Source organism: Periophthalmus magnuspinnatus, chromosome 11 (genome assembly GCF_009829125.3).
Source record: "Periophthalmus magnuspinnatus isolate fPerMag1 chromosome 11, fPerMag1.2.pri, whole genome shotgun sequence".
NCBI lineage: Eukaryota > Metazoa > Chordata > Actinopteri > Gobiiformes > Gobiidae > Periophthalmus > Periophthalmus magnuspinnatus.
In genome coordinates this window covers 10,821,763-10,846,523 of record NC_047136.2, presented here as the reverse complement: position 1 = coordinate 10,846,523, position 24,761 = coordinate 10,821,763, and the positions used below count along the sequence as shown (strand labels likewise).

Genomic DNA, 24,761 nt, shown 5'->3' with positions numbered 1-24,761 from the left:
CATGTAACATACTTAACCTAGACTTTCTCTTTGATTTCAGCGATGCAGATTTTTGACAAAACTGGCCATGGACAAACATAGACTGAACCAGAAGACGTCTTTTTGTTAGGTAAGTGTTTCGCCGACATCTGTTCCACCCAAACATGCTCTAAATCTGTAACAAAGCTCAAACAAAGGATTACATTTTTCATAGACTTGGCTGTCCAACTTTGAGAGGACTTGTCCCCACCTCTCTCCGTCTGTTATTCAAACCTCTGTAAGACCAGGTTGTACTTATTGACAGCCAAATGGAGTGAAATTGCTATATCCCTGCTGCTATAAACAAACTGCTTCCTAAATGTCAGCTCTGTTCTGTAAAGAAAAGTCATCATGTGTTTTTCAACATAATTGCGGAACCTCACATAACTGTTCACATCATTATTATCCACTCTAATTTCTCTCAGAGGGACCAATGGAAAGTACAGTATATTAGACAAACAAAGGCAAAGCTGGGCATTGTCACCCACAGTCAGCAACAAGGAAGACTCATTCAAAATCAAACACATTATGCAGAATAATTGCATATAGGACCCATGTTACATACAATACCACTTTATTTAAGAGTGAGTTGTTAACATGGCTGTATGGAGAGCAAGCACACTTTCCCAGTTACATATGTAGTCCACCCACACATGCAATCACAACTCTTTCTCCTCCACGCTTTTGGTTTTCACTTTTTCTCTCATTTTTAGGATGTGAACCTCACTACACATGTTTACTGTTTGTGCTATTCAATTGTTCGTTTCTTTGTTACTTATGATGTAAAGGGTATTGGTACATTTTTGTTCAGTCAAACATTCATCACCAAAACAACATAGAATTTTTTTTATTGTGGCACCTCATTTCGCATCCACTTTAAGCAGTACCTTTGTGCTTTATTATTTTCTTTTATAATATCTCTACTGAAGGCCAATCGTTGTATAGGAATGGACTGATCATAATAATTATTTAATACCCTAGTATACTGAAACTTCACACTCAATGTAACACAATAAATTAGGTGTTTTGAAAGGCAAATCATCTCTGAGGGGGTGTACTTGCTTGAACAATGTAAGAGAGTGAACTACATTATATTAAGTTCTGGTGCAAATAATGCATATATTTACAATATTATTTAAATCTCACGTTTATATTTAACCTAGATAAAACTATATGTTGGATGAAAATAGTGCTTTATTTTAATCGCAGCAGTTCATGACAATTTTACCACATAATTGCTACTCCCACATTACTTGCCTATATGTATATACAGGCCATGCACGATTGGGCCCACACACAACCCAATAGCCACGGACTACAGTGCTCTAGCAACCAGTGGGCATCATGCCAAACCACGGAGGTAGTTCCTATGGTAACTCTCTCTGCCTTTTTGTAAATAAGGTAAGAGGGAAAAAAAGAAAAAAAGAAAGAAAAATGGGGTATTGGGAGAAACATGCACTTCACATTCAGTCTCAAGAGCTCTAATAATTTATGGTTTCGTGAGGGGCAGATACGAACCCTGGCCTTGCACCAAATTGTTATCGGACTGGAGAGGGCCATTAGAGCGGCTGGGGAGTCCGGGTCGAAGCCCTCAAAGACCCGTTCACTGTCCGTTGTAGAGGACCGCGGAGATGAATGAGGTTTTAGTCTAGTCCCAAGATCGTAAGCAATCATAGCATTAGCGGACAGTTCTACACCATTAAAAAGCAGTACATGTAATTTCAAAATATGCAACCACTAACACAGAAATGTTTATTATTATTTCAAGTGTTTTGCATTTTATTTTTGAATTATATAAAAATAATCAATATTGTGTTAAAAGAAAACAGTTGATCAACTCTAGATTGTTGTTGGATTGTTGGTTAAACAAAATCAAATTGTTGTTTCCGTTTGTCAAAAGTTTGTCATAATTTAAACCTATAATTTAATATGCAGTGGACATTGGCTGCATGACCGAACTGCATTCTGGACCCTGCATTCTTGTGGAGCTGGCACCAAGAGCTGAATTCAAAGGCGCGGTTAACAGTTTATTAGCTGTCGCCGGGCAGATTTCGCTGCTCTGTGCCCCGACATTGTTTGGATGCTGCCGGAGACTGTGTGCGTCACGTTTTACCAAGACGAAGACTGGTGGAGAGCCCCTCAACCCTCTGTCTCTGCCAAAACAATCTGGTGCAAAAGTGGTTCATTCAGCCTCGTGTTTGATTATACCACACGTAATTATCACTCTGGCTGCACAAGGCAATTTGGTTTCCTCTTTAACTGTATTCTTCTTTCTTATGTGGGAACAGAAATTGGGTTTTGAATTTTGATTTTGGTTATTGAAATTGTAGGGTTTTTATACTGTAATTAATTTATTCCTACTCACAACACATGAGAAATTAGTCACCATTTATTCAATAGTAAACAAAGCTTCTTCAGCCGTTGTAGCCTTTTATTTTCAAATCGCCTTTTTTTTTTTCAAATCTGTGGTGTTTTGTCGCCACTCACAATACAGTATTTTTCAACATTAATTGAACCAAAAATATCCACCAACAATTACCTTGGATTTTAAGGACTTAAAGGTAAAGCATTTATCTCAGACATCTTAAGCCCATTGACAAACATTTGTTGCATTTTTCTTTCATGTGTCAGATTTATTCATTCATTTTTTTTACCCAATTTCAAATTTATGTTGCTGCATACAAAATTTGATAAAGCTACAATATTGTAACATTATTTTCAATAACCACAAAGTTTTATAATCACATAAGAAACAGGCATAAATTCAAGTCTCGTCGCTCTGTGAGACCTAAGCACTCAGCGACTATTATTAGCCCCATAATAAATAATGCATATGTTAGTGCTATGTTAAGTTAGTGTATCAGAAATGTGGTGTGTTTCAGTAAATAGGCCGCAGTCTCCCTCCTCTTTGTCGTGGTCAGGCTGACATTTAAGTCACTGTATATGATTTATTTTTCTGCTTGTTGTAGCACTTTTCCATTCTTTCTGATTATATTATGAGACTTGTGACATTTATATGAAGTTAAATTTAGCGAACATAAGTTGTTTCTTTACACTTATTACCACTTTGAAATGAGGTGTTAAGGGTTAAGGATGAAGTATTCTGCACAGCATGCTCTGGCGCACCCTTCTAGCTCTGCTTCCCGTTGGTTTACAAACATTTTGGTAATTTTTGGCTGCGAATCATGGATTATTTCAGCATGATTAATTTGTTTTCGCTCTTTCAAGTGCTCCCATAGTAATCCTTCTCACCGAGCTGTACCTGACCAGACAGCAGACAGGGGTGCACAAGGGGCACACCTCCTCCTCCTCTGCACTCCCATGAAAACTAGAGCTAACCAGGCAGACAGGATTGGCACAGCTCTGGCATTGGCACAACCATGCCGCATTCAAGCGTGAGGCGACTGCAAAATTAGATAGGGTTTTTGAAATAGGAGCAGAGGAATCAACAAGGATAAAAAGCCCAGACTTAGAAGTTGGTGTGAGGAGAAATGGGTGAGACAAAGTTGTAAAAGATTTTCGGGAGTGAAATGGTCAGACGGGAAGGACAAATGAGAGGCACTTAGAAACAGACGGGAGGACAGCCAAACTAAATGAGCGCAAGGCGGAGGGACGGCTGCGAGCCAGAGGGCAGCAGGGCGAGTCCAACTGAATAGGTCTGCATTTGGAAGTGGGCCAGGCTTTTCTGTACCATTAGACAGATTATTTTGACACCTGCAGAGAACTTGTCCAATGCTCAGATTAAGATACATTTATTTACTATTATTACTTAATCAGAAGTGGGTTATAATGAGTTACATTTAATGTTATACTTTTGCAGGGGTAGTTTTTAAAAATTTTAAAAGTTCTTCAAAAGTTGTATTTACCTTAGAAATAGTACATTTATTTTAAACATTTGGTTGTTTTTGACCTTATTTGGTCACTATGCCAGAACTCTTCTTTGCTTGAGTACTTTTAGCTACTGTTAATATTTGAATAATAACATTTTGAATACTTGAACTGAATTCACAATATTGTCTCAATACTAAAATTTCAAACTTGATTTTGATGCTAAGAAAAAAGCTTGATACTCATACTGGTTTTGATACCCAACTTATAATAAAATACTTGCATTTTTTAAAATAAAAAATTTAAGTAGTTTCTTCAATGTTACCATATGGTCTTCTAGTAGTTCTTATAGAGTGGGTAATATCCAATTTTGTTGTATTCATTACTTTTTTTTTCTCAGTATCATTATTTGTTCAGTTGAGTAAGTTTTTTTAGATTTATCAATTAGTATCTGGGTATCAATTTTTGACAACCCTGCTCTTCTGTCTTGACTGCTCTACCCTCATTGTACTGTAAGGTTGTCTCTTACGAGGCAACGTTTTAAACTGATAGTTTATACTCCTCAATCTTGGCTTGTCATGGTTCTGCAGATTGACCATGCACATACTTGCCCTTGGATATATCATATATATATTGTATATATATGATATATATATATATATTGTATGGCACAAAATGTACCATACAAGAAGATAATTACTATTCTAGATATATGCATCATTATATATTGATATAATGATGCCCATAGTTTAACATTGACCTTGGCTGTTCAATAGACTTCTTTCTCTTTTTCTACTCTGTTTGGCTGGACCACACAATGCATATTTCGTATATTACTGGTCCCAGCAGGTGAGGGGTGAGTCATTTTTGGCCAAAGTCCGACACCCCTCCTCGTTGGATCGTCGGCAGTTGTCGAGGGCTCTATCGCTGTATTTTTGGTGCATTGACTGGTCTGAATAGGAAGCCTAGCAACTGGGCTAGCGTGGCAGCTACGGAGTAATCAATGAGTCCTTGAGGCACACAGGAGCAGTGTCAAAACACAACCATTGACTGCTAACAACAGCCAATTTGCTGCTTTTTGCCGGAGATCACCTTAGCTGGATGTGTGGACTGTGTGTAGGCGCCCCATCACTTATACTGCATAATGAGCGCGATCGACTGGATAGTGCTATTACTCCAAATTGTCATCCAATTACTTTGCCATTAGCTGCCATTTGTGACAATGAAACTATGCCACAATGCAGCAACTTCAGCATCACCCCAAATGCACACTATTAGAAAGAGTGGATCTGATATCTGATACAATAACCCACACACCTGCACTTGAAAACACACAGTGAATTAATTGCCCTGTTTTGGGGTATACATAATATAGAGATTTAAGAGTAATATACACTTTAGTTCCCCACAATATTTATTGCTATTTTGGTTATTATTTTGAGTAAGTTAAACCATGGCCGGCTTCTTGACATTAGTGATATACATTTTTTGTTCTCAAAATAAATAAAAAAGACAGTCAAAAAAGATTTGTTTTACAAAATGTGCACTTTTTTTTAGCTTTAAATCTTCAACACAGGCTGATATTTTGTTTTGGGCGTTCTGCGGCCTAAATCTTTCTGCACATAAACAAGACAAACTTTGCTCCATTGTCATTTAACACAAAAAATAGTCAATTTCTTCCTCCAAACTCTGAATGCTGCTCCAAACCACATGCTTTACTGACAGAGAATTGGCTGTGAACGTCTATTAAAATATACAAGTTGATCATTGATGATTACTAATGACTGAATCTCAAACTCAGTTAAAATTTGATTAATTGTGCAGCCCAACAAACAATAAACCAACATATTTTAGACCAGTTATATGTATTTATTACGTTGACAGGGTCGGACAAATTCAATAAAAAAAATAAAAATACAAGCGTCTTATATATACACAGATATGCTAAACCTAACAAAACGATTTATAGAACTCCTCCTATAGGACTGAACCAACCCAAACCTAGATCAAAACTAGGACTAACATTTAACCTACCAGATTTGCTTGTCTCTTGAGTGGTCCCTCCCCATTCATGGATCCACTCTTCTTCCTCTCAGTATATGTTAAGAATGTCCTTGTGTTGTGGTGGTCTGGACTCCTCAGGGGGCTTCACACATGAGGCTCTATCAGCTCATTGCACACAGGACCTGGGGGCACTGACGTCTCTCTCACCGTTGTCCCTTGTTAGTCAACACTGGCTAATGATCCGTGCTGAGGTCAGGAGAGCATCTTAAAGACACCACTTACCTATTCACTGCCTCCTATGACTCTTATGTGTAATACCCAATACATGCATGACCATACCAGAGGGCAGAGAGCTACATTGGCTAATATAGCGCTATATAATAATAATAATAATAATAATGATAATAATCATGCCTTACACTTGTAATGCGGCTCGACAAAGCCTCTTAAAGCGCTACACTGTAGTCATTATTCATTCACTCCACACTTGATGGTGGTAAGCTACAATTGTAGCCACAGCTGCCCTGGGGCAGTCTGATGGAAGTGAGTCTGAGTCATCGGCCCTTCCAGCCACCACCAATCACTCTCACACACACACACACACACACCACATTTATACCAGGCAATGTGGGTTAAGTATGTTGCCTAAGGACACAATGACAGAACTTGGTCTAAGCAGGAATTGATCCTCCAGGTTGGGGGACCACTGCTCTAACCACCGAACTGCTGACTCTATTGTCAGTACCTTAATAAAGGGAAATTATAACCTGGGCTCTAACAAGAATCTATATATGTATTTGTTCCTGTTAAAATTGATATATTGTGAAATATTGTTCAATATATCGATTACCACCATGTACCGCCTCAGTCCTACTTCACAAGAATACTTTTTTTTTGCAATAATTTACTTCTACATTTCAGTTTAGAACAAATAGTCTGTACTCAAGTTCCAAGCCTGCATACAAATTCAAGATTGCAGCAAAAAGCATTCAGTATAATATATATATATATATATATATATATTTAGATAGATAGATAGATAGCGGTCACAAAAATACTCACATCTATCATCAGTAAAATAATACAGTAATTGTATTTTTTCACTGTGAGGTGTATACAATTTAAGAGAATTTTAAGTCTAAAGAAATAGATCTTACTATCACAAGGGCCATGTCAAATTATATATACTGTATTTGAGAGTGTAATGGAGATTGCAAATATTGGCTGCAAAAAAATCCAAAACGCACTACTATCTGAAGTTTTTCTTTATGATTTTGAAATTCATTTGAATTAATTCATAATTGTTTTTCCACTTTACATACACCTAGCCACATTATTAAGAAAACGCAGTGTTCACTTGTGCAATAATGACTCTTTTCTTGTATATACACTTTTGTGTAATGAAAAAAAAAATGAATCCCAACCATTTTGACAATGAATTAGCTCTTGGTTATGGTGGTTTTATTAAGCTTTAAGACGCGTTAAGTGCAATAGACTCTGAGAAGCAGAGATTCAAGTGTGTCTTGTAGAGCAACAAGGAGCGCTGAGGATGTGGCAGAGTAGGTAGAAGTAGGTCATGCACACGCCTACAGTGAGTGGCGCAGGTTAAGTACTCGCCTTTGTGTTCAGAGACAGGGAAGGTCTGAGGGGTGGTCTGAGATGCCGGCAGCGCCCACAAGGGGGAGACAAGTCAACAAAGAGTCCACTGAATTATACAGACTTCTCTCTTTAAAGGCTGTTATATATGTTAATTATTATTCATGGAGAAGTAAGTGATAGGATGATGGCGCTATATTTAGACAGTGCTGCTGCAGGAAAGAACATGGAACGCATTCTTGTTTTTTTTTTTTATCTCAACAGACTAATTGTATAACCACAATGTTTGTCTTTGGAGTTTTGAAGACACTTTTTGGAGATTGATTTCTTCTAATAATTGCAAAATAAAGCTATTGAGCCCTCATATTATGAAGAGGAAAAAAAAATTGGTCTATAAAAATTTTGTTTTTTTGTAAACTGTCCACTTATCAGGGAGAAATATTTTTCTTGTTGCGAATAAAGTAGCATTTTAGCTGAAAAAAGGAAGAAGCCAACTGACAAAAATGCTATAATATTAGTTGAAAAAAAGAACACATGCAATTGAATATATGCATATGCAGAGTTTAATGCCATAGAGCGAGGAGCATTCCAGGCTTCGCACTGGCGTCTTCGTGAAGAGCAAGCGACGAGCATTTCACAGAAAAGTTACATTGTGCACCTTTAACTTAGTTTAGGCTTTTTTCTTTTCTGTGCTATAAAATTTCATCCTATACTTTTGGTTTAAGTTAAAATTCAAAGCTTATGTCTTATTCTTTACACTTCAAAGTTATCAAGGTCAGGCTGAAGTCAGTGTTAGTGAGGAGATCCAGCTGATGAAAATGTATAAAAAATGCAGTGATACAAAGTGAACTGACTGATGAAGCGAAGACCCCAGCGATGACCTCCTTCTGTGCTCTGCAGTGTGAGGTAGTTGGTTGTATGGTTTCGCATAATAAACAACCTGGAGATAACTGTACAACCTTCTAGCTTTCCCTGCGGAGGCACGCTCTCTTCAGTGGAAATGTCCCCATCACGACAAGGTAAGTACAAAAAGGTGAAAAAAATAGGAAAAGGAATTCTTAACTGTCAAAGCTAAAGCAAGTGTGCCGAAGTTAGGAGATTATACTTCTTTGCACGCTTATACATATTTCTTTGTATTAAACTTCTGTTTAACCTCAAAACAAACAATGGCAGAGAATCTTCTAAACTCATTCACTCAGTCATTTGTTCTTTTAGCCAGTCGGAAGTTGTGTAACTATAGCCCGATATGCTTCCTCAAAACTCTTAGCTCAACACTTGTTTGGATCTTTACCAAATTCACTATGTCCTTGGTTTGTTCCTGTACATTTTGGAAATGTTAAAACGTAAGAATTTTTCCCATCTCATAGAAATGTGTGCACAATTTTATACTTTTATAAGTTGATAAGCAAACTTCGCAAAAACAAGCAGACATTTAGCGTTGACATCTTCATTTTTTGGCAAACTTCAAACCCTCCACATCTGAATTTCTAATGAGCCGTTGCAGCTGGTATAATCCAGGCATCAATACACACACCTTGCACTGCAGTTCTCTTTGATTTATTTTATCTGATTCGGCCCAGCGCAGTATACAGCCAAATGTCAATAGTGAATTCCAGCTTTCTTTTGTATGTGCAGAATTTATCTTGTTAATAAGTTTTTTTCTGCTATGCCATTGGGCTTATTGGGCTCATTATTGGGTCATTATTTAGAAAGTTCTTATACTTCATACTGCTAGAAGACAATGGAAAAGTAACTGATTTATGCATCTACTTAACAAAGACTCCATATGTCGACAGCAATTAGTGCAGTACTGAAAAAACTAACGATTTATTATTGCAGGTATCACCATGTGGTATTATTGCTTACATCAATATTCAAAACAATTAGTCATATGTCAATTAATGTAAAGGAGTTAGCAATAGGCAATAGAGAGCCACAGGAATACCGCAGGTGTGCTGTGGCTCTCTATTGTCTGTGTGTAGGCAGCTTAGTTAAGATTGAATTCTGGTAAAAGATCTGAAATAAAAAGTTTACTAACAGATCTAAAATTGCATGGTGTTGATGTGTCCTATAGCAATAGATTACACCTTACCTTTTATGTATGCATACATGGGTGTTATCAGTGTGTTTGTAAATGGTGATTGTCCACAGAGGTAGACACAAGCTATATTAATGCATTAATTATAGACTGAATTGCTCTTTTAATTGCATTGTGTATTAACGGCACAATGCACCTTGAATCCATTCTGTGCCTCTGAAGTCTTGGCTGGTATTGACCCAGACTATAGCAGCAGCAGCAGTAGCATTATAGAGCTCTGTCTGTATTGAACTTCACCACCTCCCCTTTCTCGTCCCCCTCCTCCTTCTCTCGATCACCCCCCACTCCCCCTCCCACCCCCCTGTCCCTGGTGTGTCTCGCTAGTGGCTCAGCAGACACTGGGTATCCGCATTGCGTTGCAGTGCTCCAGCCGCGAGGAGGGGGAAAGGAAAAGAGCAGATATCAGCAATCTGGCCCAGCACTGCTCTTTTCTCAGGCACACAAAGGAACGCTGCCCAGAGCGAGGGGCCGGAGGCAGACACGGACCACCACTATATACTGTGTGCAACCAGGATACAACAGTACTATTCAGAGAGGCGTTTAATTAGGATGGTGGTTATGACTCTCATTTATGATTTGGTCCACAAAATAGACTCCTAACAATAACTAATTTTAAAGATATTTTTACAGAAAATCTGAAATCATTTTGACAGACATCCCACTAAACTAGACATATCCAAAGTAATAGACAAAATAGATATAACCAAATTTATCAAGGCATTCTAGGCTGATTCAAACTAAGAGTCATTTTATTGTTGTCATTATAAATTGTTATCTTTGTTTAGTTACCGTGAGTTACAATTAATCATTTTTCATCCAAAAGCATGCAAGTTGCATATTGACTCAGATGTGCTTTTTGACAAATCTGCCTATTCCCAAATCTGTTTAATCTGTGTTTGGGACTGACTCAATGAATACTTGTGCCCCTTGATGGTATATTCTTTCAGATGTGCTGTTGGTATGTTTATATTGGTTTTGGTCTTGATTTTAGTCTGGAATCATGTAATTAATTTCCTCCCTCAATTTGTTGTTTTTAGTTAGCTTAGTTAGTCTAAAACTGCGACACACTTTTGACCAGGGGACTCATCTACCTGGTTTGCTTGAATTTAACTTTATGTCAAAGATACCCACACATCCTCTGCTATATTGACAAACCCACATTCTACATTGTCATTACATACCACATATTTAATTGCATCAGCCCTCGTTTTGATTCTGTGTAAAAGAATATCCCTTTCCCCCTTGTTCTCTGCCTCTGTCTTTGTCGCTTGCTGCTACCTCTCCTCTCCAGATGAGTTCAAACAAACAATCGAGTTTGTGCACACACCACAACAACACACACGCACCACATAGACTGCAAGAGAGGGGCTAGACGGGACGTCACGCCTGGAGAGGGTGGTTCGATGGGGCAGCAAAAGAGGCAGCCGAGGGGGAGGAGGGGGGAGACAGCTGAGGGGGAGGAGTGGGGGGGGGGGACAGATAATGTTGGGAAGAAAAAGCAAAGTGAAGATGCTGCATGCTTGCATAAGTGTCTGTGCGATGTATGTAGGTGACACAGATTTATGAGTGGCGCTTCCGGAGGGGGAGGAGGGGAGGGCTGTCGGCACAACACCAGAAAATGGGATCAATGCATTTCGGTGCCTTTTAATGTCTGTTTTAGTTGCAATCACTGTAGCGTACCTGCTTCATAGAGAGGTAGTAGTGGTTATAGTAGTATTGTGAGAGGATTGGCTGAGGTAGACCGGACCAGCAGCAGTGAAAAACAGAGCCAGGGACAAGCGCCGAGAGAGGGACGAGGAGGACACAAAAAAGGAAAGAGAGAGGCAGAGGGGAAGGGAGCAGCTTTAGCGTTGGGCGGCGTGTACAAAGACTGAGGAGATGTGGCAGGATAGGGTTGATCACGCTCGCCTTGGTCTGGATTAATTGTGGCTCGTCTCTCGGGGGAAAGCGGATCGATAACTTGCCGTAAGAGTGCCGTTTGGGTGTGTTTGCTTTCTGCACTTGTTGTTTGCATGTGCACATTGGTACAGCAGAATCCATGTGCGATTTAAACCTGCTCAGGCTAATGGTGAGCTGAGGCTGGCTGACCTGGCCAGGTAACAAAGCGAATGAGTCCATGTCCTCCCACATCTGTGTCATGTTTATGAATCGTGGCACACTTTACTTTTTACAAAGTGCCACCTCATTTTGCCTGGAGCTCCGAGTTTCGTTTTCCTCTTTGTCTGGTGCTGTAGAGACAAACAGCAGCTGAAACTGGGACAGAGGGAAGTATCAGAGACAAAGCCTGTGTCTGTGTTGTGTGTGGCATGTTCCTGTGTGTAAATGCACCTGGACACATGTTCTGGTGGCTGCAGTGATCGAGGATGTAAGTGGAGTTTGGAGCTGTTTATCGTGGTTGAAGTCGCTCAGCCTCTGCAGCATTAGGCTGTGACATTTATTCTGTCTGGGGAAGAGTAAATCAGCGCTGCTCCCTGAAGGCTGAACATCTTTGTGGTGAGCCTGATTGCATAATCCTGAGCTCACTCGGCCTGTAGGAAATATAAGACGACAGTGTCGTCTGCTGCTCCAGGCACAGCTGTGTGTCACGACCAAATACATGTGTGTCTGAACTCAGTGACCGCCGCAGCTTAGCGCTCACACAAGCAGTGCCCGCCTCCTCACCCCAAATCCAAATCACAAACTCTACATAAAATTTTAGGATTTGAGCCAGGCTTGGGTGCTCTGTGTCTGCCAGCAGGGGGCATGCTTTTGATCGCTTTCTCCTTAGATGTGCTCTGAAGAACAGGCGCTGGCAACGTTTGCAGAGAAGACACTGAAATAGTCCTAAAAATTAAATGCGGATAAACAACGCACCCACTGCTAACTTATATAAATGAACTCGTAGCATTTGGTCTAATGTGTTTATGCTTCTTTCACAGGATGACGTTATCTGGTCCTGAGCTCCAGCCGCGGTGAGACTGAGCATTTTGTGAGACTGCACCGGCATCTTGAACAATGGTAACAAAGAAAACTGACATGACCCGTTCACTTATTCTGTCTTCTGTGTGAACTATAAGCTACATTTGTTTGTGGTCACTATCAGTGAAGTATTTCGCTTCACTATATTAAACTGTATTGATATTTCGACATATGACCATAGTCCTAATGCGCACACGGGCTGTAGCGTATTTGAATCGGTTATGACGTGCTTCAGGAGAGGATTCGGGGTCCAGTCGTGTGCCTCATTGTCCCTGAGACCCTTAACCTGTGATGATGAGCTGGTCACAGGTGAGGTCCTTGGGAACACTGTCGCATGCACCACATCCGGACCATCTAAACATCTGCACACAAAAGATTGTCTACATTACTTAATATAAAAAATATATATATGATACCAATTTTTTTTTTTACTTTATTATGTTGTTTTTAGTTATATTTATCTGCTGTACTTCTTCAATACTTTTTTTCACTCAAGTCACAAGATAAACAGTAGACTTACTAATAACATCTAGTCAAAACTTCTCAAAATGTGATGAATCTTATTGCTGTAGACTGTCTTGGTATAGAGAATGACTTTGCAGACTGTGGTGAAATAGACGTCATAACCGGATCCTGAGCGAAGTTTCCAGACATCATGGTGACACTGCGGAGACCTGAAGGGGGCAGTACCTTTTGGCCGCCTTTGTGCCCAATAACACACGTCTCATTAATAAGACAGCCAAAGGTCGTGACCCCGAAAAATGATTCACTCAAGACTTTTAAAGACGCTTGCAGGCGCAGAACATGACTGCATGGAAAATGACTCAGGCACAGTTGTAAGATTTTTGTGAATAATACTGAATCAATTTAGACCTCTGGCTTTTTAATCTAAATGATTTTAAAAGTCTCATATATTCAGAGAATTGTTGAATTAATAAAGGTTTTATCAATATTTTTGACATTTTGTTTTAGCATTTACATTTAATAAATGACTCAAAAAAATTTGCTTTGCCTTTTCAGAATGTACTCAGAATTTTGCATAATTAGAGGTCATGAGTTTAAATAATCAATGCATAATTTGTATCTTTTTAATGATCATGGAAAACGCATTTCAAGCTTTTATGGAGCACTTTAATGGATTTACAAAAAGCATTCTCTGACAAACTGATATACAGAATTACATAGATATTTTGGACTGAATTTGAGTTTTAAAAGTTAAAGAATCAAAAATATATTTATACTTTTTTTTTTTTTTTTTAACAAATTTTCCACTTTGTGTGTACTGAATTTCCAACAGCATTTTCCATTTGGTTTTATTTGTGACTTATGCTTAATAAAGAGTCTTGAAACCCCAGTTTGCAGATGACTTGTAGAATCATTGACAAAGTGCTGGTGGTTTGGGTCTCTGTGGTCCTGTCTAGTCCCTGGCTCTGGTCCCGGCTTCTTCCTCCACTGTTTGTTGGTCCCAGGACATTTGAACATTTGACAGCGATTGTGCACAAGACGGACCCAGCCACATTAGTATCCCACTCGCTCCTGCTGCTGAAAAACACATTAACGGGCTGCATCAGGAGCGCTGTCTGGTAACCATGGAGAAGATCAGCGAGGGCGGGGGCACGAGGCGGGACGGGGGGAGGTGGGGGGTGCAGGGGAGTGGGGGGTGAGTCAGGGCAGTGGGTTCAGCTCAGTCTCACAGGGCCTGTCTTTCTCAAACCTCATTTTCACAAAACGGTAATTTTCTCTGCACCACAGCCAACAACAATTGGGCATCTATTTAATGAAGACTTGGCAGGTTGTGAAGACATTACAAATAAAAAATTGTCAGAAAAAAGTTGTCTCAAAAATCAATACAGTATATTTGATAATATACTCACTTTTATATAATGAATATTATATAAAATTACAATTTTTGTTTAACCTAATATAATATAATGAAGGTTGCTGCATTACATTACTAAGCACATCCACATTTAAAGTACACAATATCTCAGCATAAGTGTTGAATGCCAGTATAAGAATCAGCTTTACAGTCCACCTTAGTTAACTTAATAATAACTAATACATGACATATGTTGCAGTTTTTTCTATTAATACAAGCATATCTTCAACCTACTGGTACAGTATTAGGAAAAAAGTACACATTCCATTGTGTACTTTTTTTTCCTGATAGTGGAAGTATGTGGTTCCCAGGGACAGGACAGAAAGCTCCTGTGACAAACCCTGAGGATGTCTCCTGCATTCTGCTCTGGTCCTGCTCTGTAGCACTCAGTGATGAATGCTCTCCGTACAGACCCATGACTGCAGTGGAGTCCCAACAGCTCAGAGACATTCTGACATCTAGAGCAGCATAGCATCCTCTGTTGGGTCTTATAGACGCTGGAAGGTGATTGTGTTCTCCCTGTATATTCTGTTATGGGTTCATTAAGATAATGATGTTTTAGTTTAGTTCATGTGTGGTTCATAATAATTACATGCATAACACTGAACAAACAACAAATTTAAATGAGATCGAAAATGTTAAACTAAATACAATAATGTAGTTCATATAAAGCTTACAATAAAAATGAGTGCCATATGTACTGTGCAACAATTCAGCCGCCAGGTGGCTCTCTTGATCAAGGAGGAACTAAACTCTCGCGGTTGATGTTTCTCTCGGGCTCATTTTTGACCCGTACGACCGGAAGTGGCTGTAAATTCAAACAATCATTACATTCAGAATAAATGCGATATCTTTAATCCATATCTCTGCGCTTTCACTTACTAGCCATTTACGAAAGTATCAGGTAAGTCTTTTTAAGCTTTTCACGTAAAGATATGCACTTGCACCCTGCAGTATTTAGCAAACCGCAGTTATCGCCATCTCCGTTTATTTTGGATCAGTCTACTCCCTGAAAATATCATTGCAAATAGGCTGTAATGATTTTATTCAGCCTTACTGTTATACTGGAAATTGAAACGTAAATGTACACAGACTGAGTAAATTCACGTAATATTTACATCAATTTGTACAGATTTTATCATCACCTCAAGATTAATGTAATGTATCATTTAGCATTTGTTTCAATGGTGTGAGCGGTGTACATGTGGCGCCAAGCCTCCCGATCCCATTCCCGTCATTAGGGGGCTGCTATCCAGTAAATAGACGCCGCCCGGAATTATTACATTTGTTTGATAATGGTTCCATTACGACGGAGTATAAGGGTCACTTAATTTAAAAAAAAAATAATAATTATGCGGGCGCTACTAGAAAAAGTCGTAGTCGTATTTTACGAGAATAAAATCGAAGCCAGAAAAAGTCGTAATATTACGAGAAAAAAAGTCGTTTTTTTATGAGAATATAGGCTGCTGTGTGTGAATGAGTGACCAGTGCGTTATGCGTTATGGAGAATTTGGAGCATTTTGTTCAGATAAACTTTCAACTGGGGTTTACACACGATGAAATACTGTGTCTTTTAGCCCACCATCACCACATTATCATCAGTATAAGTACTTTGAAGGGACGCTGCAAGCATTTGAGTTTGTTTAGTTCGAGGAACCATACATTACTCAATAACTTTTTTTTTCTACAATTACACATAACATGTGATTTGACTTTTAATACAGTCTTTACACTATAATACTATGCAAAACCTGTATTACAAAAAAGTATTTTCTTATATAACCAAAATAAAAATATCACATGCAGACAAAGCCACTGCAAAGCAATTATTAAATGTGCCTTCTCTCACAGGTGGCAAACTGCTTGTGATAAGGACAGAAGTAGTGAGGACAATATGGCTGATCAAGGAGATCCTTTTACTGATGATGGTGAGTCCAGTGAAGAGAACTCTGGGCCTGAGATGAAGAAGTCAGTGGGTCTGAAGGAGCTGCAGGTTTGTGTGACAGACATCAACCTGGTGCAGCCCAGTGTCACCAACGGAGCCCCAGTGAAACGAGGGCCAGGGAGGCCAAAGGGGTCGGTCAAATCAAACATAAACGGAGGAAATACTCCCAAGAAAAGGGGTCGCCCGAAAAGCTCCACAGTAAAGGTTGTTGCAGGAGATATGAGTGGTGGTGCAGCCAAAAGACCAAGAGGCCGAGACACCAGTGGAGATGAAACTGACGACAGCTTTTCTCCGCCCCGAAAGAGGGGGCGACCAAAGGGGTCCTTCAAGAAGCCCAAATATGACACAAAAGACAGCATTGACAATGAAGCAGTGCAGAGTACACCTAAGAGAGAAAAAATACCTCAGCAGGGAGCAAAGAAACAGGAACCAGCTGCAGATGGCACACAGCCCTCTCTTAAAAGGCCAGGCCGACCGAAGGGCTCTCGAAACAAACCAGTATTCACTGTGAGAGTGGAAAATACCAGTGGTCGCCCCACTCGAGTTCATGTCCCACCTGACAAACTTAACATATCCCTCCCCAGAAAATATCCCGGAAGGGGACGTGGTCGGCCAAAGAAAAGCAACAGAGGTCGACCAAGGAAGAGGCCTCTGCCCCCAGGAGAGGAGCTGTACCAGCCCCGAGTGTGGAAAGCCCTGGGGCGACCCCGAAAGTATCCTAAAGAGGAGCGTCCCGAGCAAGCCCCTGCTCTTGACACCCCTCGCAGGGGCCGTGGGAGACCCCGGAAATCAGAGTCTAAGAAAGGTGCTCATTTGAGAAAGCTCGACAGCGATGGTTTGCCCAGAAAAGCAGAGCATCCTCCTAAATCAGCTAAAGAGCAGGATGGTCCCCCAAGAAAGAGGGGGCGTCCCAAAGGTTCTTTCAAAAACAAAGCGCGCATCGACAACAGTTCAGTGAAAATGTCCCATGTTTCAGATCACAGCCCAGAGGATGAGAACCTGGAAGAGGACAACATTGAGTAAAGAGTTTTGGACATTTTTTTTTTATTTGGCTCAAAGAGTAGAGTAGAATCTCTTCATTTTAAATGTGTTTTAACCCTTGTGTTGTCCTAGGGTCATTTATAACCCCAAAAGCAACTTTGTCAAAGAAGAATGCTGTCATTTCTCCAATAAATGGCCTGAAAATTGGGCCAGTTGTTCCTTTTTTACTTTTATAAATAATGAAATTTGGAAAGAAATTGATTGTATAATTAGAAATGTATGAAAAAAAGTGACGTTTAATGGACTCCATTGTGCACTTTAAGAGGTTACTGGGTGCATTGATGAGAGCGTTCTTCACTGCAACAGACCCTGGACTCTGTCTATCAGAGGACAGTCTTATGGAGGTACAGCAAATATTTTTTATTCAAGTATAGTCAGGTAATTTCACTGTTATAGGGCCTCATAGTATCAAAAAATGCACTTTTTCACACAATCAAAGCATGTTGGCATGGAATACAATGAAAACCAGAAGTTTAATTACACTATATAAAAAGACACATACACATTTTCTTTCTCACTGTTTGGCATGGAATCAGACTAACCTTTTCCTGTTTTAGGTCAATTACAATTACCAAAATGATTTCTATTTGCTAAATGCCACAATAATGAGAAGGAGGGGGCCGAGTTATAAAAGAAGCAAAATTGGGTTAAATTGACCCCAGAGGAATTTCAATGTAACTTTTTGCTTTCAGTTAAAACAATAAAAAAAATTCAAAACATTTTTCACAAAATTTTGACAAATCCCACTTTCCAATTGACCAAATATTGTTTGTTCAGTACAGTGATTGAAATTAAGAATTACAGGACATTTTGAGGTTCAAAAATTCACTTTTTTTAAACTAAAATTCATCTCCTGGCCAGAATTTGGGGTAAAACTGACCCCAGAGGAACTTAAACGTAACTACTGGGAGGAACACACAAGGGTTAAACTTTGTTATTCCATCATGTTAATGTGAGACCTTCACAAACTCTTTAGAATTACATTGTTTCATGTTGACTCTTCATGTTCATATGTAGTGTTCATGTTTTAATGTACTTAAGCTCCATATTCAAAACATGAGGAAAAGGTCTGGATTGGAGAATGAAGTATGTTTTGCCTTAGTTGCCAAAGCCTTGAATGTAATGTTAGGAGGTTCTTATTAACCAATTTTATGTCTTATGAAAAAACTACAAAAAAAAACCAATGACAAGAAATAAAATTTTAATTTTGTCATACGTTCTACCAGATGGTTTCCCTTGTACTTTCTTGATTATCAAATGTATACTATCACCCATTGTCTAAAAACTTTTCAAAAAGAAATATAAATCTATAAAATTATGCTTTCAGTCAGTTAATTTTATAAGGAAAAATATATCACTTGAAAGTAAAAATCGAAATTACGTATTTGAGCCATTGCCTAAGCCGATGTTAAAAGCAACAACAGGGAGGCGCCCTCTGCTGGTGAAGTAAAATATTCCCAGCCAGTCTGAAGTCTCATCACTTGACTGTCTAAATGATATATATAGTATGTGTGTATAATATAGATATAGATATAGATATAGATTACATTACATTACATAGACACGCACGCACACGAGAGCACCCATTAAGGACCTGATTGATTAGGCTAAATATGACCTAGCATGCAAACTAATTGTAAACAATGTGTAGTTATATCTATCTGAAGGGAGCCTCTAAAGGCAGTGTCCACCAGCAGCCTTACCATAACTGAAGAAGGGGCTTAGATGATGCAGAGAAACGTCTTCAGTCAAACAACTTCTTGTACAGTTGACAGATTTGAATTTTTCCTTTACTATATACAGTGTTGTTTCATCCAGGTACCGCCTTGCTGTACAGGATTGTAGCAGGGAAAATTGTGAACCAAAAATCTTAACATCTTCTATGTTGATGGAGAATGTGCTTAATTCAGGCCTTATTGAATCGTTGTAGTTTAACATACCCATGTAAAATATAGCGTGTTCTAAAAATGGACCGATATGTAAGACTATTGCAGTGGCCTATTGACAAACACTCTTTGACGACAGAAAAAATACATCCAATTAAGCGCATCAAACGTTTTCATTATGAAAAATATGAGGAGAGTGCGGACTCCTGCGGCATTACGCAAAGACGTTTCCGGTGTTTGGTGTTTGCGTCACAAAGTGGCACCTGGGCACACCTGCGGAGTCTGTCCCTCAGACAAAAAAATTACTGCTATGATCGTGTTTCTACGAAGTTACGGACTCACCGCGTGACATGTGGCTTAAAATCAGGTACGAGTCGAGTTTTATCTTCTTTATGTGTTTTGTTTAACTCGGGGCAGACTGCGAAGTGGAAGTGGCTAGAGTTGCACAACAAGTTTGAGGCCGAGACTCCATTCCGCAGCTGAGGCCTGTCCTGGGACCACAGCGCTTTGGGAAACGACCTGTCTGTCACGTCACAAACGCAGTGCAAGGTTCAATATACACTTTCCAATAGAGAAGTAGCTCATTAAGAGACTAAGTAAGAAAGAATAAGAAAAGTAACTTAAAACAAAATTTTTGCGTCGTGAATGTAAAGATATCATTTAGCACCATTAGGAGCTGCTCACATATATAAAGCGCAACACCGAGCTTAAATGCTCACAACGCAAAGGTAGAGAGAGAATAAAAAACATCGCAGACTTGACATTGCAGAGGGAAGGTTGTAGTTGAATAGAATTCGATTATGAAGCTGTAAACTGTAAGATCCGTCAGGTTATAACCACAAATAATTGACGCAATAATGGTTCCTAGCTCCAGCAGTATGTTTACCCTCAGTGGAAAGTAAATAATTGTAATGCAGGTTACAGAACATAGTGAAACGATTGCATTATTGTTTCTTGCCTTTCCTATGAAACATTGTATGCATGTCACTCAATGCCCTCATTCTGGAGCCACTGTCCTTCTGCCCACCCAAAGCCTGAATTATCAGATTTCTTTCGGTTACATTGGAGAAAAGATGCTTTGTCAGGAAGAGTATAGTAAATCCACTTAACCATGTTATGTTAAAATAACTGAACAGTAAGTCTACTCATATCTGTTACCGAATAGGTCTAAGTTGTTTTATTTGACTGAAATCTAATTGTACTAAACTAGTACAACAAAAGGGTTTTGCACAATTAATATTTAACCCCTAAACATACTGTTCCATCTTTGAATGAGTCTGTATAATGGCTAATTATCGTGACTGGTCTTGTAATGTTTGTGTTAATGTTGCACTTTTGTATTCTTTGCAGCAGATGCTGTATTAAATAACCATAAAAAGAACCAGTGACGAGTCATAAATCAAACATGTCTGACTCTGAACCTTCGGAAGTGAGGACTGCACCCGTTGCTGAGCCTCAAACTGAAAAAAAAGAAAAGTTGGAGGGCTTGAAACCAATTAGACATGTTGAAAAGGACTTTGAGGACAATTGTAAAGAACCAGAGGAGGAGGTGGTGGAGGAGGTGAGTGTATGTGCCGCTATGGAGCCATCCACTTTGCCGTGGTCCTCCAAAGAGAAACCCCAAACAGATCAAGATGATGGGATCTGGTCCGAGAAATGCACTTCTGAGCCTGAAGATGGCGACACTGGGATCAGCGGGGGCAGCCAGGACATTTCAGAAAAGCAGAGCCATGCAGGAGAGGAGGAAGAGGAGGAAATTGGGAATGTTAAGGCCAAATGGAGAGAGAGCATGCCAGAGGGCGAGAGATGGAGGAGTGACGAAATCCAACAGAATAGTGATAAAGGCGGGGGCTCTCTTGCTGATGACGAAGAGGAGGAGGAGGAGGAGGAAGACAGGGATGAGGAAGATGAGAGGTGGAGGGCAGTGAAGGGAGTGCCCGGGTTCACCCCACAGGTCACTATAGTTCGGATGTCCAGTAAAGATTTGCAGGAGGAGGAGAGACCACTGTTCCAGGAGGCACAGGGATACAAGGAGCCCTATCCCGATGAGGACTCAGTGCAGTACCGTGAGTGGGTACAACACGATGACAAGCTTTGTGAGTATCATATAAGGCGGGGAGATTAATCAAGATTTTTATCAGGATTACAGTTACTGCTTCAATCACAAAAAACTGCATTTGACAAAACGTTACAAATGATTATTGATGAAGTAAGCTAAATTATGTTCTGAATGATATGGGTGAGGCTTTGAATCACAAAACATTATTTATTTATTATTATTATTAAACTATGCTGCCACTACAAGTTTGACAATACATAAAGAGCAATGATTAGATGGAAGAACCCAAAGGAAGTTCTGAGATGTAAGCAGCTTATTCCATCATAATAATAAAGTTGTCTCAGATTTACATGCTAACAGGATTGGCAAAAATTCAAATGGCTCTAAAAAAGTCCACACATGTCCATTCTCTCCTCAGTCTCTCTGTGATCTCACCTTTTGCCTCAGTCCCACTGAACAGGTCCTTTACAAAAGCCTTTGACACTCATTCTGCTTTTATTCTGTCCTACTGTTGCAAAAGCTCATGAGTCATGGGTGGATTTTCAAGTTACAACCGTTTCCTCTTAAGATTGTGCTCCACATTTAGAGCTTCTATTGTTTTCAGTGAGTCACCTGCTTCCATAACTAGGATTGTTTATGTTCAATGAGATGTAATTAGCATACATATAGACATATAATTAGACTTTTTATTACAGTACTTGAATCTCTTTATCACTGACTATAACTGATGCATGGTACTTTTGGCACCAATTTCAGACACTCTATTATCGCTGTTATAAATTACATTAAGACATTCCATATGACAGAACCCACCACCAGGCTCCCAAAAGTGTAGTCATTGTTTATTATTTTTAAGAAGCCTTATATCGTTTTCCATTTAATTTATCATTTTGGTTGCCTGGCAAATCCAGAATCGTATCTCTCTGTATTTTTTGTACAGATGTTGAACTGAAGTGAGGGGACCAGACTGACATCAGAGTTTAGGGTTTTGCTCAAACTTTGCAGAAATCCGTGATATTTTTCAGTCCCCTAGGATTTTTTTTCAAAAACATTGCATCAGAATATTATGGAACAGAGGATATTTAAACTCCTGTTCCCTCCTCAGACCTGTGCGAAGACACCTGTGGGGAGAGGCTGAAGCTGACTGTGTCGGTGGTTGCTGGGGCACTCCTGTTCCCCCTGCTGGTGTGGGGCGGATATGAGCTGCTGCCCTTCGACTCTCCAGTGCTTGATAGCGCTCCCCTCAGGGTGGTCTATACTCTACGCTGCTCCATGTTTGCCATGATCCCTATAATTCTTGGTGAGTAAATTTTAATAATTTGACTCAATTTGAATAAAGGTAGGCTATTAATGAACAATTCTTGATACACTAAACGTATGTAAAAGATCGACATTTTAAATTCTTGTGATAGACCTGAGTACCCCTTAACACTGAGCACACTGACCTTTGCCCTCTGTCTGCAGGAGTGCTGGTGCAGGGTGTGGCGCGGCTGCGGTACGGCTCGCTGCGCCCTCTGTACGAGGGCCGACAGGAGAACAGGCAGGTTGCGGTCCATGGACACTTCATCAATGAGTCCGTTGGTCTATTCCTCTTCTACTTCCTGCAGCTCGCTGTCATGGCAACCTACGTGAGCCAGAACCTGGTCAAGCTGGTACCACTGCTCACCATCATCTTCGCTTTTGGCAGGTACAAATAGCCCAAAAGTGCACAAATACATGTATATGTACAAATGCAAATATATATATTTATTTACACAATTTATACTATCATGTAAATTCTGATGTGAACCACGCTCGCTGCTCTTGTCCCGTTGCAGGCTGATCTACTGGCTGTGCCTGTCTCTACGCAGCACTATCCGAGGCTTTGGCTTCAGTTTCTCATTTGCTCCTGTGTTGTTGATGCTGGGGGTGAATCTGTACTATGTGTGCTCGTCTCTGGGGCAGGGTGCTGTGTTTGATGTGGAGCCACCGCCCACTGAGGCCCCGCCCAAACAGCGCTGGTGGTTTGGCTGAAAACGCTCCGATGAAAAACATTATAAAAGGCATCACTGTGCTGTTTTATACCTTGTGCTGTAATGGTTATTATATTATGGCTGATCATTGTAAATCCATAGTCCAACACTGTTTCTTATTATGTTTAAAACATTGGTATTCATCTTTAATCTCAAAGAAGAACTTTCTGTAAATAAAATTAAAAGGATCTTATGTATTTTGTAAAAATGGATAATGAGGGATGGGTAATCTACCTACAGCACTAGAGGATCATGTTTGAAGAAGCGGACAGGATCCAGTAAAATTAAGACATTGTAACTCATGGTGCGACTGTTCTGTTTTTTATTTTTTTAACCTCAGCTGGAAACACTAGTTCTCCATAATAAAAGCTGTGCCTAGTTCCTTGTAACTAATGTGCTAATGTTTTCTATTGGTTAATGGTTGATCCTGTGGCACTGCTCCTGTCTGCTGCTCCTAACCTGATGCCTTCTACTTTAGAGAAATAAACCGTATCTCATAGAGAGATAACTTTTTAAAAAACACTAGGCAATCTATCATGTTGAATATATTAATGCTGCAGACATTTAAGCATGATTTTACCTTACAGATACTGTCAAATGTGTCATAGATTTCACAATGTATTTTACTTTTATTATGTGGAACATGTAAAAATCACTAATGCTGTCAAAATCTGATTTATCATTTTGTTTACAGCAGTAAAGAACTGCTACGGCTTGGAGATTCTTTAGTGCTCTTTTTGTATAAAAGGTACAAAAGAAATATTTTTTTTAATATTTCGGGCCTGTAATAAAGCTTTATTTCTTATTACAAGGTTCTGGCTGATTGAGTCTAAGATATTACATTATGACCACTGAGAAGAGGTGAATAACAGTATCACATCTTAGTACATGCTAGTAAAATGGGTTAGGAAAAGTTTTTTAATCCCACACAGTTTGTTAGAGGGAGGAAAATCAAATGGCAGTGACCAGGTGATGGAATCTTAAAACAACACTCTCTTTGTGAGATGTTTCTGTTCGGCTGTGGTCAGGATAAAAAAGGATGACAAGCCGAATAAAGTGGGAAGTCCAAACAGTTCAAATTCCTGGAAATATGTATGTAGGCTTTGATAATTACATTATTCAGTGACCACTGAATGAAACTTTTGTATTTGCTAAGCACAACATTAATATGCCTGTACTTTTCAGTCCAAGGCCCAACATCACACAGGTCTACACTAGCCCAAATAATCACATTTTAATCAACTCAAGATTCAATCATTTCTAATCAATAATAAAAGGCATTTTGACCAGTTTCTTCTGTGTTGAATGGCACTGATTTAAAGTGTCATTTATGTTCAGGAAATCAATATTGAACTCCATTTTGTTTGTTTTCAATAATAAAATCAAATGGAAAAAAACAATACATGCTTAGTGATTCCTCTTGTCAAATCTGCTGCT

The 24,761-nt window shown here is 39.4% G+C and overlaps 2 protein-coding genes and 1 long non-coding RNA gene across 5 annotated transcripts; all 3 read left to right on the top strand.

Annotated features, from left to right (window-relative positions):
* The first annotated feature begins 87 nt into the window (after positions 1-87).
* Positions 88-13,321, top strand: LOC129456662 (uncharacterized). Its single transcript, XR_008648889.1, has 3 exons — positions 88-109; positions 12,463-12,541; positions 13,075-13,321. It is a non-coding gene; the product is annotated as an uncharacterized LOC129456662 (long non-coding RNA).
* Positions 13,322-15,156: 1,835 nt separating this feature from the next.
* Positions 15,157-18,586, top strand: si:ch211-288g17.3 (basic salivary proline-rich protein 1). The gene is made up of 2 exons (XM_033975682.2): positions 15,157-15,285; positions 16,233-18,586. Exon 2 carries the CDS (start codon positions 16,276-16,278, stop codon positions 17,347-17,349), a length of 1,074 nt encoding a protein of 357 aa, XP_033831573.1. The 5' UTR covers positions 15,157-15,285; positions 16,233-16,275; the 3' UTR covers positions 17,350-18,586.
* An 899-nt stretch (positions 18,587-19,485) lies between these two features.
* On the top strand, positions 19,486-23,455 carry LOC117378969 (transmembrane protein 79-like). 3 transcript variants are annotated; one of them, XM_033975681.2, is made up of 5 exons: positions 19,486-19,620; positions 20,604-21,349; positions 22,418-22,612; positions 22,777-22,999; positions 23,130-23,455. In XM_033975681.2, exons 2-5 carry the CDS (start codon positions 20,659-20,661, stop codon positions 23,323-23,325), a joined length of 1,305 nt encoding a protein of 434 aa, XP_033831572.1. In that variant the 5' UTR covers positions 19,486-19,620; positions 20,604-20,658; the 3' UTR covers positions 23,326-23,455. The 3 variants fall into 3 exon arrangements, with proteins under 3 accessions (XP_033831572.1, XP_055081410.1, XP_055081409.1); XM_055225435.1 differs by having other exon boundaries at positions 19,508-19,620; positions 20,607-21,349; XM_055225434.1 differs by having other exon boundaries at positions 19,508-19,802.
* Positions 23,456-24,761: the final 1,306 nt, after the last annotated feature.

Excerpts from the sequence above, each read along its gene's own strand:
- si:ch211-288g17.3 (XM_033975682.2), top strand. The coding sequence starts at position 16,276 with ATGGCTGATCAAGGAGATCCTTTTACTGATGATGGTGAGTCCAGTGAA.
- LOC117378969 (XM_033975681.2), top strand. The coding sequence starts at position 20,659 with ATGTCTGACTCTGAACCTTCGGAAGTGAGGACTGCACCCGTTGCTGAG. Across the intron at positions 21,350-22,417 it reads ACAACACGATGACAAGCTTT|ACCTGTGCGAAGACACCTGT; the intron begins GTGAGTATCATA and ends TTCCCTCCTCAG. Across the intron at positions 22,613-22,776 it reads CATGATCCCTATAATTCTTG|GAGTGCTGGTGCAGGGTGTG; the intron begins GTGAGTAAATTT and ends CTCTGTCTGCAG.